Raw genomic sequence first — 15,422 nt, forward strand, 5'->3', positions numbered from 1 at the left:
GTGTGTGTGTGTGTGTGTGTGTGTGTGTGTGTGTGTGTGTGTGTGTGTGTGTGTGTGGCAGCTAGGCCCTGCTGGAGTGGGGGGCCTAGCTGCCAGGGCTACAGGGCTAAGGACCCGGGTGCGCAGCCCTCTATCCCCAGCAGCACCCAAACCCCAGCTGCTGCCCATGGGGGACAGAGCTACTGTGGCAGAGCAGAGCCTGGCTCCCCCTCCCCCAGCCCCGTGGGCAGCACAGCCAAAGCAGAGTACATGGGGGTGGAGGGCAGGACCTGGCATGGCAGAGCAGAGCGGGGCCATGCAGAGAAGCTTGGTGCCACCTCTGGGAGCTCTGTACCACCATGCAATGTGCCTCCTGCCCACCCAGCAGTAGCAAGGGGCACAACTCCACACTGCCGCCCCTGCTGCTGCCAGATGGGCAGGGGGTGCTTTGCTGGGGTGACACAAGGCTTGCAGCAGCAAGGAACTTTCCCACCATGCTCTGCCCCCGCACTCTGGACTAGCTGCCCATGGCCCCATCCTACTCTGCCTGGGCCCTGCAGCCACGCGTTTCGGCCCTGGCCTCAAGCCCTACACAACACCCAGCTGGCAGCAGCCCCATCCCCAGCCCTGCCCAACTGCCTCCCTTTGGGGGCCTCAATCTCCCCTCTCCCATGCCCAGACTTAGTGCGGGAGCTGCTCTCTGTGCTGCCTGGCTCCCATGTGCACATGATGTCCTCCTCTCGGGGCTTTTCCCTCCACCTCTCACAGGAGGAAAAGGATAAACTATCTGGAAATGAAATACAGGATAAAGTACCTTCAAAATACTCTTCAGAAAAGCTGAATTCCCAGTCCCATGCAGTCCTGTTACAGGTTCATCTGGAGCTTCTGAGGAGCTGAGTATTGGTACTTTGCTGCCTAAGTCTAGAACCTTCTAACATGTTCTCACTGTTGGATCTCTGAGTGTGAGATCTTTCTTGGGATCAGGACAACTGATTAGGTGTCTTTGGTCCTGGTAACATGGCCTGTGTGTTCCTTTATTGATACCAAGTCAAGATAGGGTTCTGACTTCTCTCTAAGTATTCATCTCTAATAATATCTACTGTTTTGAGATGTCATATTCTTCACCTGCATCATCAGTTAGTGGAAATATAGATATTCTCTGAAAATGCATTCTCTTTGGCTTAGGTCAAATAGAGATGGTCTAGGGTGTTACAACATTCTAGACACAGGGGTTACCAGCCCAGTATGCCAGGGTATGCTTTCCCATAACAACCAGTGTACTGGGGTCCCTGAGACCTGTACATTTGACACTGTCATTAAGTATATTACTCCAAGGAGAGTAGAAGGCATAACCCCATTTTATTCAAGAGGCAGCACATCCTTCAACCAAAGCCATCTGTGAATCTTAGAAGATAACAGGCCATGTTATGGCCTATTTTATAGACTTATGCTTAAGCGGCTTCCCTTAAGATGCCCCCATCATTGATACAGGTAAGGTAGTGATAGAAAGTTCCCTTCATGCCTTTTATAAAAGGTATTACATGCAAGTACAAGCATCTGCTTTGTTCACTTCTTTTGAAAGAGCAGCCCTTCAGTCATAGAACCATAAGAAATTAGTGTTGGAAGAGACCTCAAGAGGTCATCTAGTCCAGCCCCCTACTCAAAGCAGGGCCATCTCCAATTAGACAATCCTAGCTAAGGCATTGTGTAGCTGGGTCTTTAAAACCTCCAAGGACGGAGATTCCTTAGCCTCTAGGTAGCCTGTTCCAGTGCTTTACTACCCTCCTAGTGAGAGTTTTTCCTAATACCTAACCTAAACTTCCCTTGCTGCAACTTAACACCACTGCTCCTTGTTCTGTCATCTGCCACCACTGAGAACAGTCTGGCTCTAACCGCTTTGTAACTGCCCTTCAGGTAGTTGAAGGCTGTTATTAAACCCTGCCCATAGTTGATCTTTGCTCTTCTCCAGATTAAATAAGCCAAGTTCTCTCAACTTCTCTTCAGAAGTCATGTTCTCCAGCCCTCCTCGTTGCCTTCTGCTGGACTCTCTAATTTGTCCACGTAATTTCTGTAGTGGGGTGCCAAAACTGGACACAATACTCCAGATATGACCTCACCAGTGCTGAAGAGAGGGGAAGAATCACTTCCCTTAGTCTGCTGCAGCACTCTTACTAATGCAGCCTAGTATGCTGTTAGCCTTCTTGGCAATGAGGGCATGCTCTTGGCTTATATTCAGTTTATTGTCCAGTGTAACCTCCATATCCGTTTCTGCAAAGCTGCTGCCCAGTCAGTCAGTCCCCAGTCAGTAGTAGGGACATATCCAGTGTGCCATCTTGGTTGATACACTGATTGGGAATTGGCCATAATGAAATACACACATGGCAAGCCCTTGAAAAAAGGAAGAAAACTCTCTTTTGCAGTAAAATATGTGTGGTCCCCTTGTGTATTCCACCCTCTGGTCTCCATCCTTTGTACTTCAGATTCTGTTCTGGAAGACATGTAGAGTAACACAGTAGAGAAGGAACTGGAGGGGTGGTTGGCCTTGCACTTTGTACTGTCACTACAATGCAGAAGGAGAAGCAGAGCATATACACAAATTACATCATGGGTAACTGGTGCCACCTGACTGAGGGAGGGTTCCCCCCCCCCCCGCAACCAATCTCGCTGACTGGGGGTGGGAGGCTCCCAGAAGTGCTAGTGGCCCCCATTCCCAGGCCAGTGTTCACAGGGGAGGCACCGGAGCTGCCACCTGCCCCTACACCTAAGCAGGAAGTGCACCAGCACACTTAGGGGGTGCACATGTACCCCCTACGCATCACCACTGGATCACATGGACACCGCACCGTACCTAGACTCCTGGCAACCCCAGGCAAACTTTGAGTATCGGGCCCCCCTTCACCAGAGAGAATTATGATGATCAAAAATTACCATTTTGGGGCCCCCTTTCTGTCTGGGCCCTGGGCAGCCGCCTGGTTCACCCATGACTATGTCTGGCCCTGCATGGACACAACTAGCAAAATTACTCTGGTCTCTGGGCATAGAGCATGTGAATCCAGAGTAGAGTGACATCACATCTGAAATAACTTGAGTAACTGTGGGAGTAAGTAACTTTTCTTTGCTGTGCTAAATTCACTTGATGTTTCTGTTCCGCAGGTCTTATTGATGGTTATGCAGACGAAAAAGCATTTCTGGAAAAACTTATCCAGGAAAAAATAGATGTAATAGACCATCTTGAGCAAGAGCTGCTCTGTACAGGTAACAAATTGCAGGAACTAGAGGCTGAGCGACAGCAGATTCAGGAGGAAAAGGAGTTACTCTGCAGACAAAAGGATGCCATGAAAGCAAGTGCAGGATCTGCGGAACAACGTACGTACTCATCAGAATCTTTCTGTGAGGTTCTCTCACATTTTACTGTTGAACTTCTAATACATCTGCAGAAGCCTTAGCTACCATGTTCCTTTTTTATATCCTTCATAGAAAAGTACAACGTGGCCAACATTTCATACTTGAGCAACTGTTGGTGCCAAACCCTGTATTTAGCCATCTGAACAAAACTAGTTGATACTCAGATTTCAGCCCAGTCACAGCTGCTAGTAAAGCCAGTAAACAGCTGTTGTTGCTCAGCGGTTTTGAAAAAGTGGTCACTTTCATTTACCTGCCCAAATTTAGCTTTAAGTGCTGACTCTAGAGAGATCCAAATATGGAAGTGATGGCCTATATATGCTCCTTCTAAGAATAGTTACAGAGATCTGCTATCATAGCTTCCTCAGGAAAACCTGTTCAGGTACACTGGATTGATATACATGCTCATTTAGGCATCTGGTAAGGCACTGAGGAAGGCTTCCTCATAGAATTCATTTCAGGGACTCAGTGGTAGGGTAGAATGCAAAAAAGATTGCATGAAAAGAAAAAGGCATTATCTCCACATAACCAATATTACTCACTCAACACTCCCAAAAATAATTATGTACTCTGGAGAGAAAATATCTTTCAACCTTGAAGAGATACCTTCTATTGATTATCATAAAGAAGGACCACTCCCCAGTAGTTTACTCAACAAATGTTTACTTTTATAGAAGTAAATCCTCCTTCAACAAAAAAACTAAATATCTTTGATTTAGTATTTGTTAAGAGGGAAAAATTAGGGCAGTAATGTTTAAACAGTGCCTATCTCTTGGAAATTAGCGCTGGGAATGGAGTATCAAATGCTAACATTTTATTTTGTGACCAAGAGTTTGTGAACATTGCAAATACTAAAGATCTTCAGAACATTTCTTGTGAACATGTATTCAAACTGTTGTTCAGTCATAAACTATACCATCCATGATCTGTTTGCAATCTCAACCTTCTATATTTATGAAACAGATATTGTTAATGGCAATCTGTTAATTCCTATACTTCAGCAAAGCAATCCCAGTTTACAGTTTTGGTGGTTTTATATACCTTATAAAATGATTTGGAAATATAAAAATGTGTTTTATAATTATGGAGAAAAAGTACATATATATCATTCATATCAGAATAACACAACACATTCCTTGAGTTATCACTACAACTTTGTCATTAAATGCCATGTCCTCTCTTTCAGCTTCATTTTCTCTTACATTATTGCACCATGATAAAACTGTAGCTGGGCATGTGAATTACTTTGCTTCTCTCTCTTTTTTTTTCTATTTTCCTAGGCCTAGTAGATGCTGCAGTCGATGCAGCTCCCCAAGCAGGTGTGTTTGTATATTGCATGGCCAATCTTTAATTGGGTGGCAGACTTGCATACTGACATTTATTAATCAAGGACTTGGGCTTTCAGCTTATTGACCTTAATTCTTACTGGCCTGCAGCTTTGATATTTATATTTTACACTCACATTTTTCCTTTTTGATAATAGTAATCTCTTATTATTTCTAAGCACAATATATTAATATAGATTTAATAAGCACATCCATTCATAACCATCATCTTATTCACCTTTGAATTGCAAGAGTTCAGGTGGTTTTGGAAGTTCTTAATAGCCTTTTGATCACTATTAACTTGTAAATATAATTAAAATAATCAGTTCTTTACTAAATATTGTTTTATATTGATATGTACTACTTACCTAAAGCGACAAAATTTGGTTAAACATGATGTAAGATGATGGTGTCCAAAGGATATCTCTTGGGTAGCGAAAGAAATTGTACTTATGTGATGGCTTTCCTTTATTATATCCAGTATCAATAGTTTCTGAGAAATTTTTTCAAAATTAATTTAACTTCTTAGTCTTGGGTCTTACCTCAAGGGATGCATAAGATTTGGTGACATGGCCCTTGAAGTATAAACCTTAAGAATCTTGTTAGAATGTATTTGAGCTGTATCATATGTGCTTCCCAACCCTCTATGAGGAGAAAAAAAATCAAAACGGGGGATCTATAAAAACCACTGCTTTTTGAAAGCTCCAGTTACAGGTCAGTAATTTTCCTCGCTGTTTTGTAATCTGATTGAGTGATGCCTTTCAGTAATTCCCTTCAAATATAGCATATACATTTAATATACATATAACAATTGGGAGTGGATTAGTCTTCTGGTAAAGGGGATGAGAAGATGGTTGGGTTTTCCATACCTTGTTATAAAGCTTTGGACCCTCTTCAGTTCTTCCAGGAACCTATATATTTTCCTACATTATGCCAGTCAAACCTCTTTATATTAATATGAAACTTGGACAATAAAGTTACACAACTCTTCTCTAATAGCCTGGCAAAGAAAATAACAGTATTCTAGTAGTTTCTTTTTAGGATTTAGCATGGCTTTGGGGATATTGCAGGTATTTTTATGTGGAAAGTACTAGATTAAAAAAAAATTGTAAAACCCAAGCCTATTCACATCCTTTATCTGGGTACAGCATGGGGACACAGCCTGAGATCTGGATTTGCTGTGATAACATGCAAATCTAAAAGCTATGTTTGGTGCCTTTATAACCAGAATTACTGGAGGAGACAGAAAAACTAATGAAGGAAAAAATAGAAGTACAGCGTCAAGCTGAAAAAGAATATGGTGACCTTCAGAAGCAAGTTAAGGCTTTGGAAACAGACTTGGAGGAACAAGTTAACCGTTTTATAGAGATAGAACAAGAAAAAAATGCAGAATTAATGGATCTAAGACAACAAAACCAGGCTTTGGAGAAGCAGCTTGAGAAAACAAGAAAATTTCTAGATGTAAGTACAATGAAAGAAAGAAAATATTTCATGTAGCAGGATGGCAACCTGTTCTGCATTTTTTTGCAACAGCAAGAAATTCTTTCTCTAAGGCTTTGAACAAAAAGTGGGGTATGGAGTCTATTATTGGCTTTGTAACATGGTGTCACGTCAGGGGATCCACATAGTGCTGTGTTTTAAAAGCAATTTAAAAGCAATCTCAATGCAATTTAATACGCTGGCTGGGAAACATATATTTTTTAATTATTGATAGTTTAAAAATTTTCTTGATTTAAAAAAAAAAAAAAAATCTAGAAATTTCTAAAATTAACCAGGAAAGTCAGTATTTCGCGTTCTTTGTGGCAAGCTGTGTTGTGTTCTCCAGTGTATAGCAGGTTAAGTTGGGATTTTCAAAGTAGGCAAATAAGGTACCCGACTCCCATTGAACTTCAGTGGAAGTTGAACATCTATCTCCATTAGACTGCTTTGAAAATTCCAACTGTGAGCCTTTCATTGGTTTGGGTACACAGAAATTTCCCTGGCAGCCTTTCCAAAGTTGCCTGCTTTATTCCTTTTCCATCTGCTTCACATGCATCTGAAATCATTCCATTTTCTAAGTTTCTCTTGCTACATACTTTGAGTAGCAGTCACAGCTATATTTGCTTCCATTCATCATACCTTCCTTTGCCCTGCCACCAAGTTGTCACTGCAGCATTCTGGGCAGGCTTATGTTCAAACTATATTCCAGCTCACGTTACATCCGTTTCATCCATTTTTTTAACTTTTTTGTTGTTGCAATAATTCATGCAGCTTTTGCACTGTCAGGTAGGTATGATAGCAAGCTGCAGACATCTGACCAAGGGAAGTGGTGCTGGCCCCTACCCTGGGGGTCTTTAAGAAGAGGCTGGATGCCTACCTGGCTGGACTCATTTGAGTCCCGTTTCTTGTTTTGGGGTTTTGTTGTTCTCCCGCCCTGGTGGGGGGTCGGGCTAGAAGATCTACTAGGTCCCTTCCGACCTTAAATCTATGAAACTACGAAACTATGACCTTCAAAGATAGTTTGAAGACTGAAGCTTATTCAAATGAGGGAAATCGACTGGGGTGTGTTGGACTGATTATAATACTCTACCACTTCAGTTCTGTGATGGGAGTCACATCCAGATGTTCAGTTTCTATAGACACAATTGCATTCTCTCAGTAGAAAAAAAGTGTACAGATTAGCAGCAGGTCTTCTTGAGTTTTCTGAGTTCCACCCAATTTACCCTATGTTTATTCTGATATTCTAGTAAATATTTTCTGATTTATTTAAATTTGTTTCACTAAAACTTTTGGAGCTGGGCTTAACTAGTTTTCTTGTGAATGTGAAAGGTATCAGTTAAGACTTAAGTTTCTGTGAAAGCTGCACTTCTGGAAGGCAGGATCTCTTATCTTCCTTTATCATTACAGAATATTGCTTGCCACAACCTTGTTGTTCTCTTCCCAAAATTTATGGTCTTCCCTAAAGAAAGCTCTAGTACCCTCTGGCTGGAAAGCTTGCCTATGAAGATCTCCAGCCATGGGGCTGGAGAAAAATCTGTACAATCCAGCTCCTGGGGTATCTTTCTATCAGAAGAAATATCTTCTGGTAAAAATGAATGTCTGCATGCAGCCAAAGTCTGTGCCACTTGATCCACAATTGTACAGATCTAGATGCCGAAATCACTGCAGAGAAAGAGACGCAGAATACCAGTGTTTCTATGCTAACCCACAGACTGGGTAAAGCAGCACAGAAGACTTGCATAGAAGCTTTCCATCCTGCCTGGAAGTTTGAGACAGTGGGTTTTATGCCATCTTCACAACAACTAGTTACTGCAGCCATGTGTAGGGATCAGTGAAATTTATATTGGCTGGATTATGTTATCCAATTATATTGAGCATTTCATGATGCTTCTTCAGAATAATTTATTATTAAGCAGTGTTAACTAAAGGACCTCTTCAGTCTCTTTTTATCACTTACTTGTACTTGACTTTGTCATCATTTTGTATACTTCCAAAAGTGGTGTTCTACTAAAAATATATACAGGTTTCCCTCACTTTATGCTGTACATGTGCTCCTGGAAAAGGGCGCATAACTTGAATTCGTATAAAGGGAACCCACTTTACAATGTAACAAATAGGGATACATTCCAGGACCTTGACTGTACCCCAGACCCATTTCTATCACTTTTACAAGACAATTTTAGTACTTACCAACAGCAGACAGTACACACAACCACAGGGCACTATCATAATGGGGGTGGCAACTACAGAAACACGTTGTAGACAACGAGCAAGGTCCACATAAGGGACTATATGTTGGTTTGTGTCACTCCCACAATAAACCACACAAAGCAGCTGACTGTGGGCTTCCACCTCACCCATCACATAAGAGTGAATTTACCTCGCATATACTGAATTTTTGGTATAAAAAGGGTCATCGCATAAGAGCGAATTTGCACATACAGAACCTGCATAAAGTGAAGGAAAACTGTACGTTCTTCTTTTCCAGGGCTTGGAATTAGCAGCTCATGTAAAACACGTCACCATAACTTAATTATATTTGGTTGACCTCAAATTGCAGCTTTGATATTGATTGGTCAGAATGCAGATATGCAGATAAAGCCTATAACTGTATTACATTTTCTGGTGGCACTTCAGTAGTAGGCTAGAAGTGAGTACTTTATATCAACAGTTAGTGGAGATTGATGCTGTATCTCAGTGCATTTGACTTCTCTAAAATACTTTGTTTTTTGTGCTAATCTGGCATGAAAAATAGAAAAAAAAATTCTGCAGTGCATTAAAAATTTTACGAATGTCAGCTAGTGCGTCTTGAACAAGTTGAATTAATCAGTGTGAAAGATAAATGAAAATTTGAGCTAGTTTAGTTCTTTTAATCTGGCATTTGGAGTTGGTCCTGGATTAATATTAGTTTGGTTATGGGCCTATTCAGGGTTTAACTTCTACAGGTAAGTTTACATTAGTAAATACATTAAAAAGTAAAGTTGAGGCCTCTTGTTGGCTCTGTAGAGCAGTGGTCTCCAAACTTTTTTTTTGATCGTGCACCCCTATCAGTAAAAAATTTTTGAGCACGCACCCCAAATATATGTATATTTATATTCGCACACCCCATCAGTAAAAAATTTTTGAGCATGCACCTCCAATATATGTATATTTATATAAATATAAATAAAAGTTCTAATATTTTCTTCCCGCACCTCAGTGGTTCACTTTGCGCGCACCCCACTTTGGAGACCACTGCAGTACAGCAGTGTGAATAAAACAAAATAAATAACTCTGATGTCAGTATCACACAATAGTATTGGACCTACTCGTTTTTTTCTGATATTCCAAAAAGTAGCATCAAGTAAAGTGGGCTCCCAAAAGTGGAAAGATTCAAAATAGAAAATGGGATCATCTCGCCTAAAATCCACTGATATAATTAAGACAATAACATTTACCCAAAATAAGATGGCATATGTATGATTTTGAATTTTTTAAAAACACCTGTCCAAGTAACATTATTACAACTAAATTTCAGGAGCAGGCAATTGATAGAGAACATGAGAGAGATGTGTTCCAACAAGAGATAGAGAAACTGGAGCAACAGCTTAAGATTCCACAAAGATTTCAGCCCATCAGTGAGCATCAAACCAGAGAGGTAAGATTTTTGAAGTATAATGCCCTTTTTGGATGCATATAACAAAATCAAATGACTGGGGGCACTGTAAAAAAAATATTCAAATTATTTCATAATGGTGAGAATCAGCCTGTTTTTGCAAAGCAAGAAGGTAAATCTATAGATGAAGAATAAATGGGATTTTGTTTGGGGGGGGGGGGTTGTTTTTTGGAGGTGTGGTTTGAAAATGTAGAATCATACAGATAGAGCATATCAACTTTGGTGTAGTAGGTTCATTTGGAAAAGGTAAATGAAAATTCCTAAGAACTCATAGAAAAGTTAGATCTATTTATCAATGTAATCAGGTTCTTAATATTGGTGCATGTCATTGTTATATCTAGTTAAGCAATATTTGTCTACATCATTACTGGGCCTAAGAATTGAAGCAGAGATGCAGTGACATGTTTTTAACAGAAATTTCTGGTGCTCTTGTATTTTGCATGGGTCTAAAATGTTGTGGGTAGAATTTTAGGGCATTGAACTTATTATTTAAATTATTATTGACTTGAGCAAAGCCAGAATTTCAGCTTCTTGAACAGATTTTCTTATGCTATTGGTAGAGTTGACCTTAAAAGAAAAAAGCAAAACTGGTATATGGTTACATTAGAAAATATTTGCATCTAATGGTTGTTCTAGTGACACTGCAGGCAATTACAATTTTTTATTTTAGTGGGGGGGATGGGTAGAGTTGGTATTTACTATTCAGTGAGTGCTTCTACACATTCATTAATGCGCTTTAGGTAATATACATTAAATCTAGTACCTCCAGGGACCTATACATGAGCACTGAGGCTGCCCTGACGCTCTGGAATTCCTGTGCTTTGTTGCAGATTCGATTAACTGAATCTGCTGGAGTGTGGCAGTTACTGTGCTCCAGCAGCCTCCTGTGCCATGTGCATCAACGTACGCACTTAAAAATGGTGGCGGGGGTGCTTGAACTAAAGCTAGTCAAATGAGGTTTAATTCAAGTGCCCCTGTCACTATTTTCAAGCGTGGGGACACTGATACAGGAGATGCAATGGTACTTTAATTAGCCCAGCTGTCAGAGCCGTTTTAATTAAAGCGCTGCCCCCCCCCACCCCCGGAGCATGTGTAAAAGTGCCTTCCATTGTGAGGTACTAGAAGAATGCATATTGGCCTATTTCAGTGCACATTAGCTAAAGAGCATGGGTTTTTTGATGCTTTAGTGCACATTAAAATAAGCTAATGCACATTAAAGCAAATGTTGTAGACACACCCAATGTGATAAATATTTTTGTTCCAGTCATTTTTCTAACTTAATGTAAATATTTCTGGTTTTGATTGTACCAAAACTAGCACACTGAGTAGCTTGGCAAAATAATTCAAGATATTTTTCTTAAATACTAATAATATTTTATAGATTTTAGTAATCGTATAAAATCTGATGGGAGGATTCAATAATTAGGAAGAAATAAACAATATAAGATGCAGCTTTTCAAGGTACTTGTTTACGAAGTGCTGATTAATCCTTTAGGAGGAATTTTTTAACATAAGATATATTTAGTAAAAGACATGTTAAATCTGTATGTCTTTGGTGTTCTGTAGGCTTCTGTTCTTCCCCCTCTTTTTTTGCAATACATTAATAGATTAAGTGTTTGTGATTGGATACTTGTAATCACATAAAACAGGTTTGTTCTGTAACTTTATAGTTAAGGCTTGCAAATGTCCCCAAAGTTTGTGTTAATGTCTTCTACTTTGAACACCTGCTTAATTTTACCAGTATACGTGGGGATTATCACTCATCAGTTAAAGGCCCCGTTGTTCTTTTATAGATTATTAAAAATTCTAAGAATTCTGGTGAGATCCTTTCTCAATATTTGTATAATGATTTATTGCCAGAGGACTGCTGCAATGAATTGTTCTATAATTGCCACTACTGCATAAAAAGCAAGAAATTCTGTATGTATCTATGTATAATCTGAGACATTACAACATTTAATTGGTAGCATGAATGTTAATTACATTCTAAGAAGGTACTGGTACAAGCAGTTACAGCACTGCAAGTGAGAAATAGTGCTAGTGGTAGCACTAGTACAAAAAGTAAGATTTATTTGATGCATAGAAGTAATCAAGCATTTGTCTTCACTCAAGCTTTGAAAAGCATGGATTGCATATAAAGAACTTTTAAGCAGAAATTCCTCTTGAACTTTACAGAACTTGTCACTGAACATGATGACAGACAGGTAGCATTTGCTCTTGCAAGTTGCATGTGCCATAAAGTTCTGTGATGTGACTGCCATCAATATAGATAAATGAATAAATCTTTATCCATTGAATAGGCAAGGACATGGGGAAACCAATCTAGAGCCAGGAGTGCTGTATCCATTTTCTAGTTTTCCTGCAGTACAGGTGGTCTTTTCAAGCTGCCATTATAAAATTGGATAAAAATATGAACTTCTACTATGATATTCTGGGTGTGTGACAGTGGTACTGCTACAGTATAAAAATGGTTGGCAGAATGCAGGGTAGACATGCGTCTTATAAATTAAATGAATCCTAGATGCATGAGCTTTCATGAGAAGAGTTCACTTCATCAGAGGTTTTGAAAGGACATGCAGAGAACAAACTATCAAATAGAGAGAGTGATTCGAATACAAATGACAAGAAAAGGAGGGAGGTGGGGAATTGGAGGAAGGTGACAATTCTGAGAGAGAGTAATAAACCCAAAGGGACATGGGGGTCAAAAAGGCTATTCCAGGTAATGGGATAAGAATCTGTAGTCCCTGTTTTTACTTAACACAGTCCAGTCTCTGGATGATTTCTTTTTCTCAGTTTTGCATTCAAGTCAGCTTTCAAGTTCTGTTGTTTAAGAATGAGGTCAGTAATGAAGTGTCTGGGAAGGATGAAGTGTTCCACCACAGGGTTTGTTGTGTTTCTTGATATGATGTGTTGTGTTTCTTCAGTGTTTCCTCATTCTTTTGTGTAGGGATTGCCCCATCTGGCCAGTATAAATGGCAGAGGGCACTGTAACCAGGTGATGGGATGATGTTAGCAGAGGAGCAGGTGAATGAACTTTGGATGTTATAAGCCATGTTATTTGGTCCATTCATGATATGGTCTTTGAGGGGCACAGCTTGTACCTAGATCTGTTGCAAGGCCTGTTGCCATGGGGAGAATAAGAGTCTGGTAGCCTTTTGCTAGAGACACTGAGGTTGGGGGAAAATCTGTAAGTCAGAGCAAGTGTGTTCCCCATTGCTACCTTGAGATGGTGGTCATATTAAAGGAGGGATTGGAGGTCATTAATGATGGCTGCTTTTGCAGACATGAAAAACAAACAAACAGTGCTTTACTTTCAACTCAGCATGCCCCCATGCCAAGCACAGCACATGTCCAGAAGAGGCATTGTGTGCGTTTGACCCAGCTCCAACATCTGTATAGATCAGGCTTTTTGGAACTCTTATCTAATAGCCAGAGATCTCTGGAATTTGCTCCAGAAGTGTGCAGCTCAGCCACTTCTTTGATCTTAGAGTTTCCCCTGTGTTCACCCTGCCTCATCGCTGATTGGTGGAGGAGCCCCACTTTCTGCACCTGAAGGCCAGGGGGCACAAATTGTGGCTTAGTTCATAGATTCATAGATTTAGGGTCGGAAGGGACCTAGCAGATCTTCTAGCCCGACCCCCCGCCAGGGCGGGAGAACAACAAAACCCCAAAACAAAAACGGGACTCAAATGAGTCCAGCCAGGTAGGCATCCAGCCTCTTCTTAAAGACCCCCAGGGTAGGGGCCAGCACCACTTCCCTTGGAAGTTGGTTCCAGCTCCTAGCCGCCCTAACTGTGAAGTAGTTTTTGCGGATGTCCAATCTATACCTCCTCTCCATCAACTTGTGCCCATTACTCCTTGTTATGCCAGCGGGCGCTAGGGGAAACAGCGTCTCCCCCAAACCCTTCTGGTCCCCCCTAGTGAGTCTATAGACGGTCACCAGGTCCCCCCTCAGCCTTCTCTTGTGGAGGCTGAATAGGTTCAGGTCCCGCAGTCTCTCACTGTAGGGTCTGCCCTGTTGTCCCCGGATCATGCGGGTGGCCCTCCTCTGGACCCTCTCCATGTTGTCCACATCCCTCTTGAAATGGGGCGCACAGAACTGGACACAATACTCCAGCTGTGGCCTGACCAGCGTCGCGTAGAGGGGGAGGATCACCTCCTTGGCTCTACTCGAGATGCACCTGTGGATGCACGACAAGGTCCGGTTAGCCCTGCCAACCATGACCTCGCATTGTCGGCCCATGTTCATCTTGGAGTCAATAATGACTCCAAGATCTCTTTCTGCCTCCGTGCTCTCAAGTAGGGAGTTCCCCATTGTGTAAGTGTGCTGCTGGTTCCTACTGCCCAAGTGCAGCACCCTGCACTTGTCCGTATTGAAACGCATCCTGTTCCTGTTAGCCCACCCCTGTAACCTATCCAGATCCTTCTGCAATCTCTCACTCCCTGCTAGCATGCTCACCTCCCCCCAAATTTTGGTGTCATCAGCGAATTTAAACAGGTTACTTTCCACCCCATCATCTAGATCGCTGATGAAGAAATTGAACAGCGCAGGCCCCAGGACCGAGCCCTGGGGGACTCCGCTACCCACCTCCCCCCAGGTCGAGTATGACCCATCCACCACCACCCTCTGAGTGCAACCCTTCAGCCAATCTGCAATCCATCTGACTGTGTAGGCATCTATGCCACAGTCGCCTAGTTTTTTAAACCATGGTTTTAACCATGATTGGCAAAGGGACCCCAACTACCAGGTGCAGGCAGCAAGAGTTAAGGCCCCTCTGCCAATCAGTAGCAGGGAGGGACGTGGGGGGGAAATTCCAAGATTAAAGAAGCTGCCATGTCATGCACTTCCAATGTAAAGTCCAAGGATCCTTACTAATAGCTGATTGAATCAGCTTTAGATAAAAGCACCAAAAAGCTCCACTGAAGTACCTAATCTATACAGATGCTCAGAAGCTGGGTCAAACTAACATGCTTCCTCTTCCAATAAAGCACTGTTTTTAGTTAGTTGGGTTTTTTTCGCTGTCAGTGGCCAGTGTGTCCCACAATGTTTAAGTTGGGGACTATAGGTGACCACCAGAGGGATTCTGTTGGCCTTGTCTTGTGGTTGGTATTATAGCAAGTTGGGCTGGGATCTGAGTCTGATTTGAGTGGCTATGGTTTTGGTATTGTAAACGTAGGGGAATCCCTGCTCCAGATACTGAATAGGGGTGTGCAAAGTGGGCCCTATTTGATTCGGATTTGGCCCAAATCGGGGACAATGATTCGATTAATTGATTTGGATCAGTGTCCCTGATTCAATTTAGCCAAATCAGAATCTGAAGATTTAAATTTGTTTTCTACATACCTTGAGGTACCAGCACGGCTTGTAAATGCTGCGATGCTGGGGTGAATGAAGCACGTCCCAAAGGAGTGCGGAGGGGCCCTACACATGCTCAGCAGCAAACTCAGAAGTGGACCGGAAGTACTTCTGATCCACTTCTAGGTTCGGCAGGAGCGCACGGGGGCGGGGGGGCCCTGCACACCCTTAGCTCAGCAATCAGCCACAGGGGGACCCCGGGTGCCCCCCCCCCCCCCCCAGCCCC

At 41.9% G+C, this 15,422-nt stretch overlaps 1 protein-coding gene across 5 annotated transcripts in view; it reads left to right on the plus strand.

Annotated features, from left to right (window-relative positions):
* The window catches only part of AKAP9 (A-kinase anchoring protein 9), a 203,728-nt gene that overhangs the window by 128,266 nt on the left and 60,040 nt on the right, over nt 1–15,422 (plus strand). For 4 of the 5 annotated variants that reach the window (XM_019508400.1, XM_019508402.1, XM_019508404.1 and 1 more), the window contains 4 exons: nt 3,133–3,345; nt 4,662–4,700; nt 5,935–6,167; nt 9,703–9,822. In XM_019508400.1, coding sequence (XP_019363945.1) covers nt 3,133–3,345; nt 4,662–4,700; nt 5,935–6,167; nt 9,703–9,822 — 605 coding nt within the window. The remainder of the gene's footprint in view (nt 1–3,132; nt 3,346–4,661; nt 4,701–5,934; nt 6,168–9,702; nt 9,823–15,422) is intronic. The other variant, XM_019508399.1, reaches the window with a different exon arrangement.

This window comes from Gavialis gangeticus, unplaced genomic scaffold (assembly GCF_001723915.1).
Source record: "Gavialis gangeticus isolate Ggan-Ray unplaced genomic scaffold, GavGan_comp1, whole genome shotgun sequence".
In the NCBI taxonomy this organism is placed as follows: Eukaryota; Metazoa; Chordata; order Crocodylia; family Gavialidae; genus Gavialis; species Gavialis gangeticus.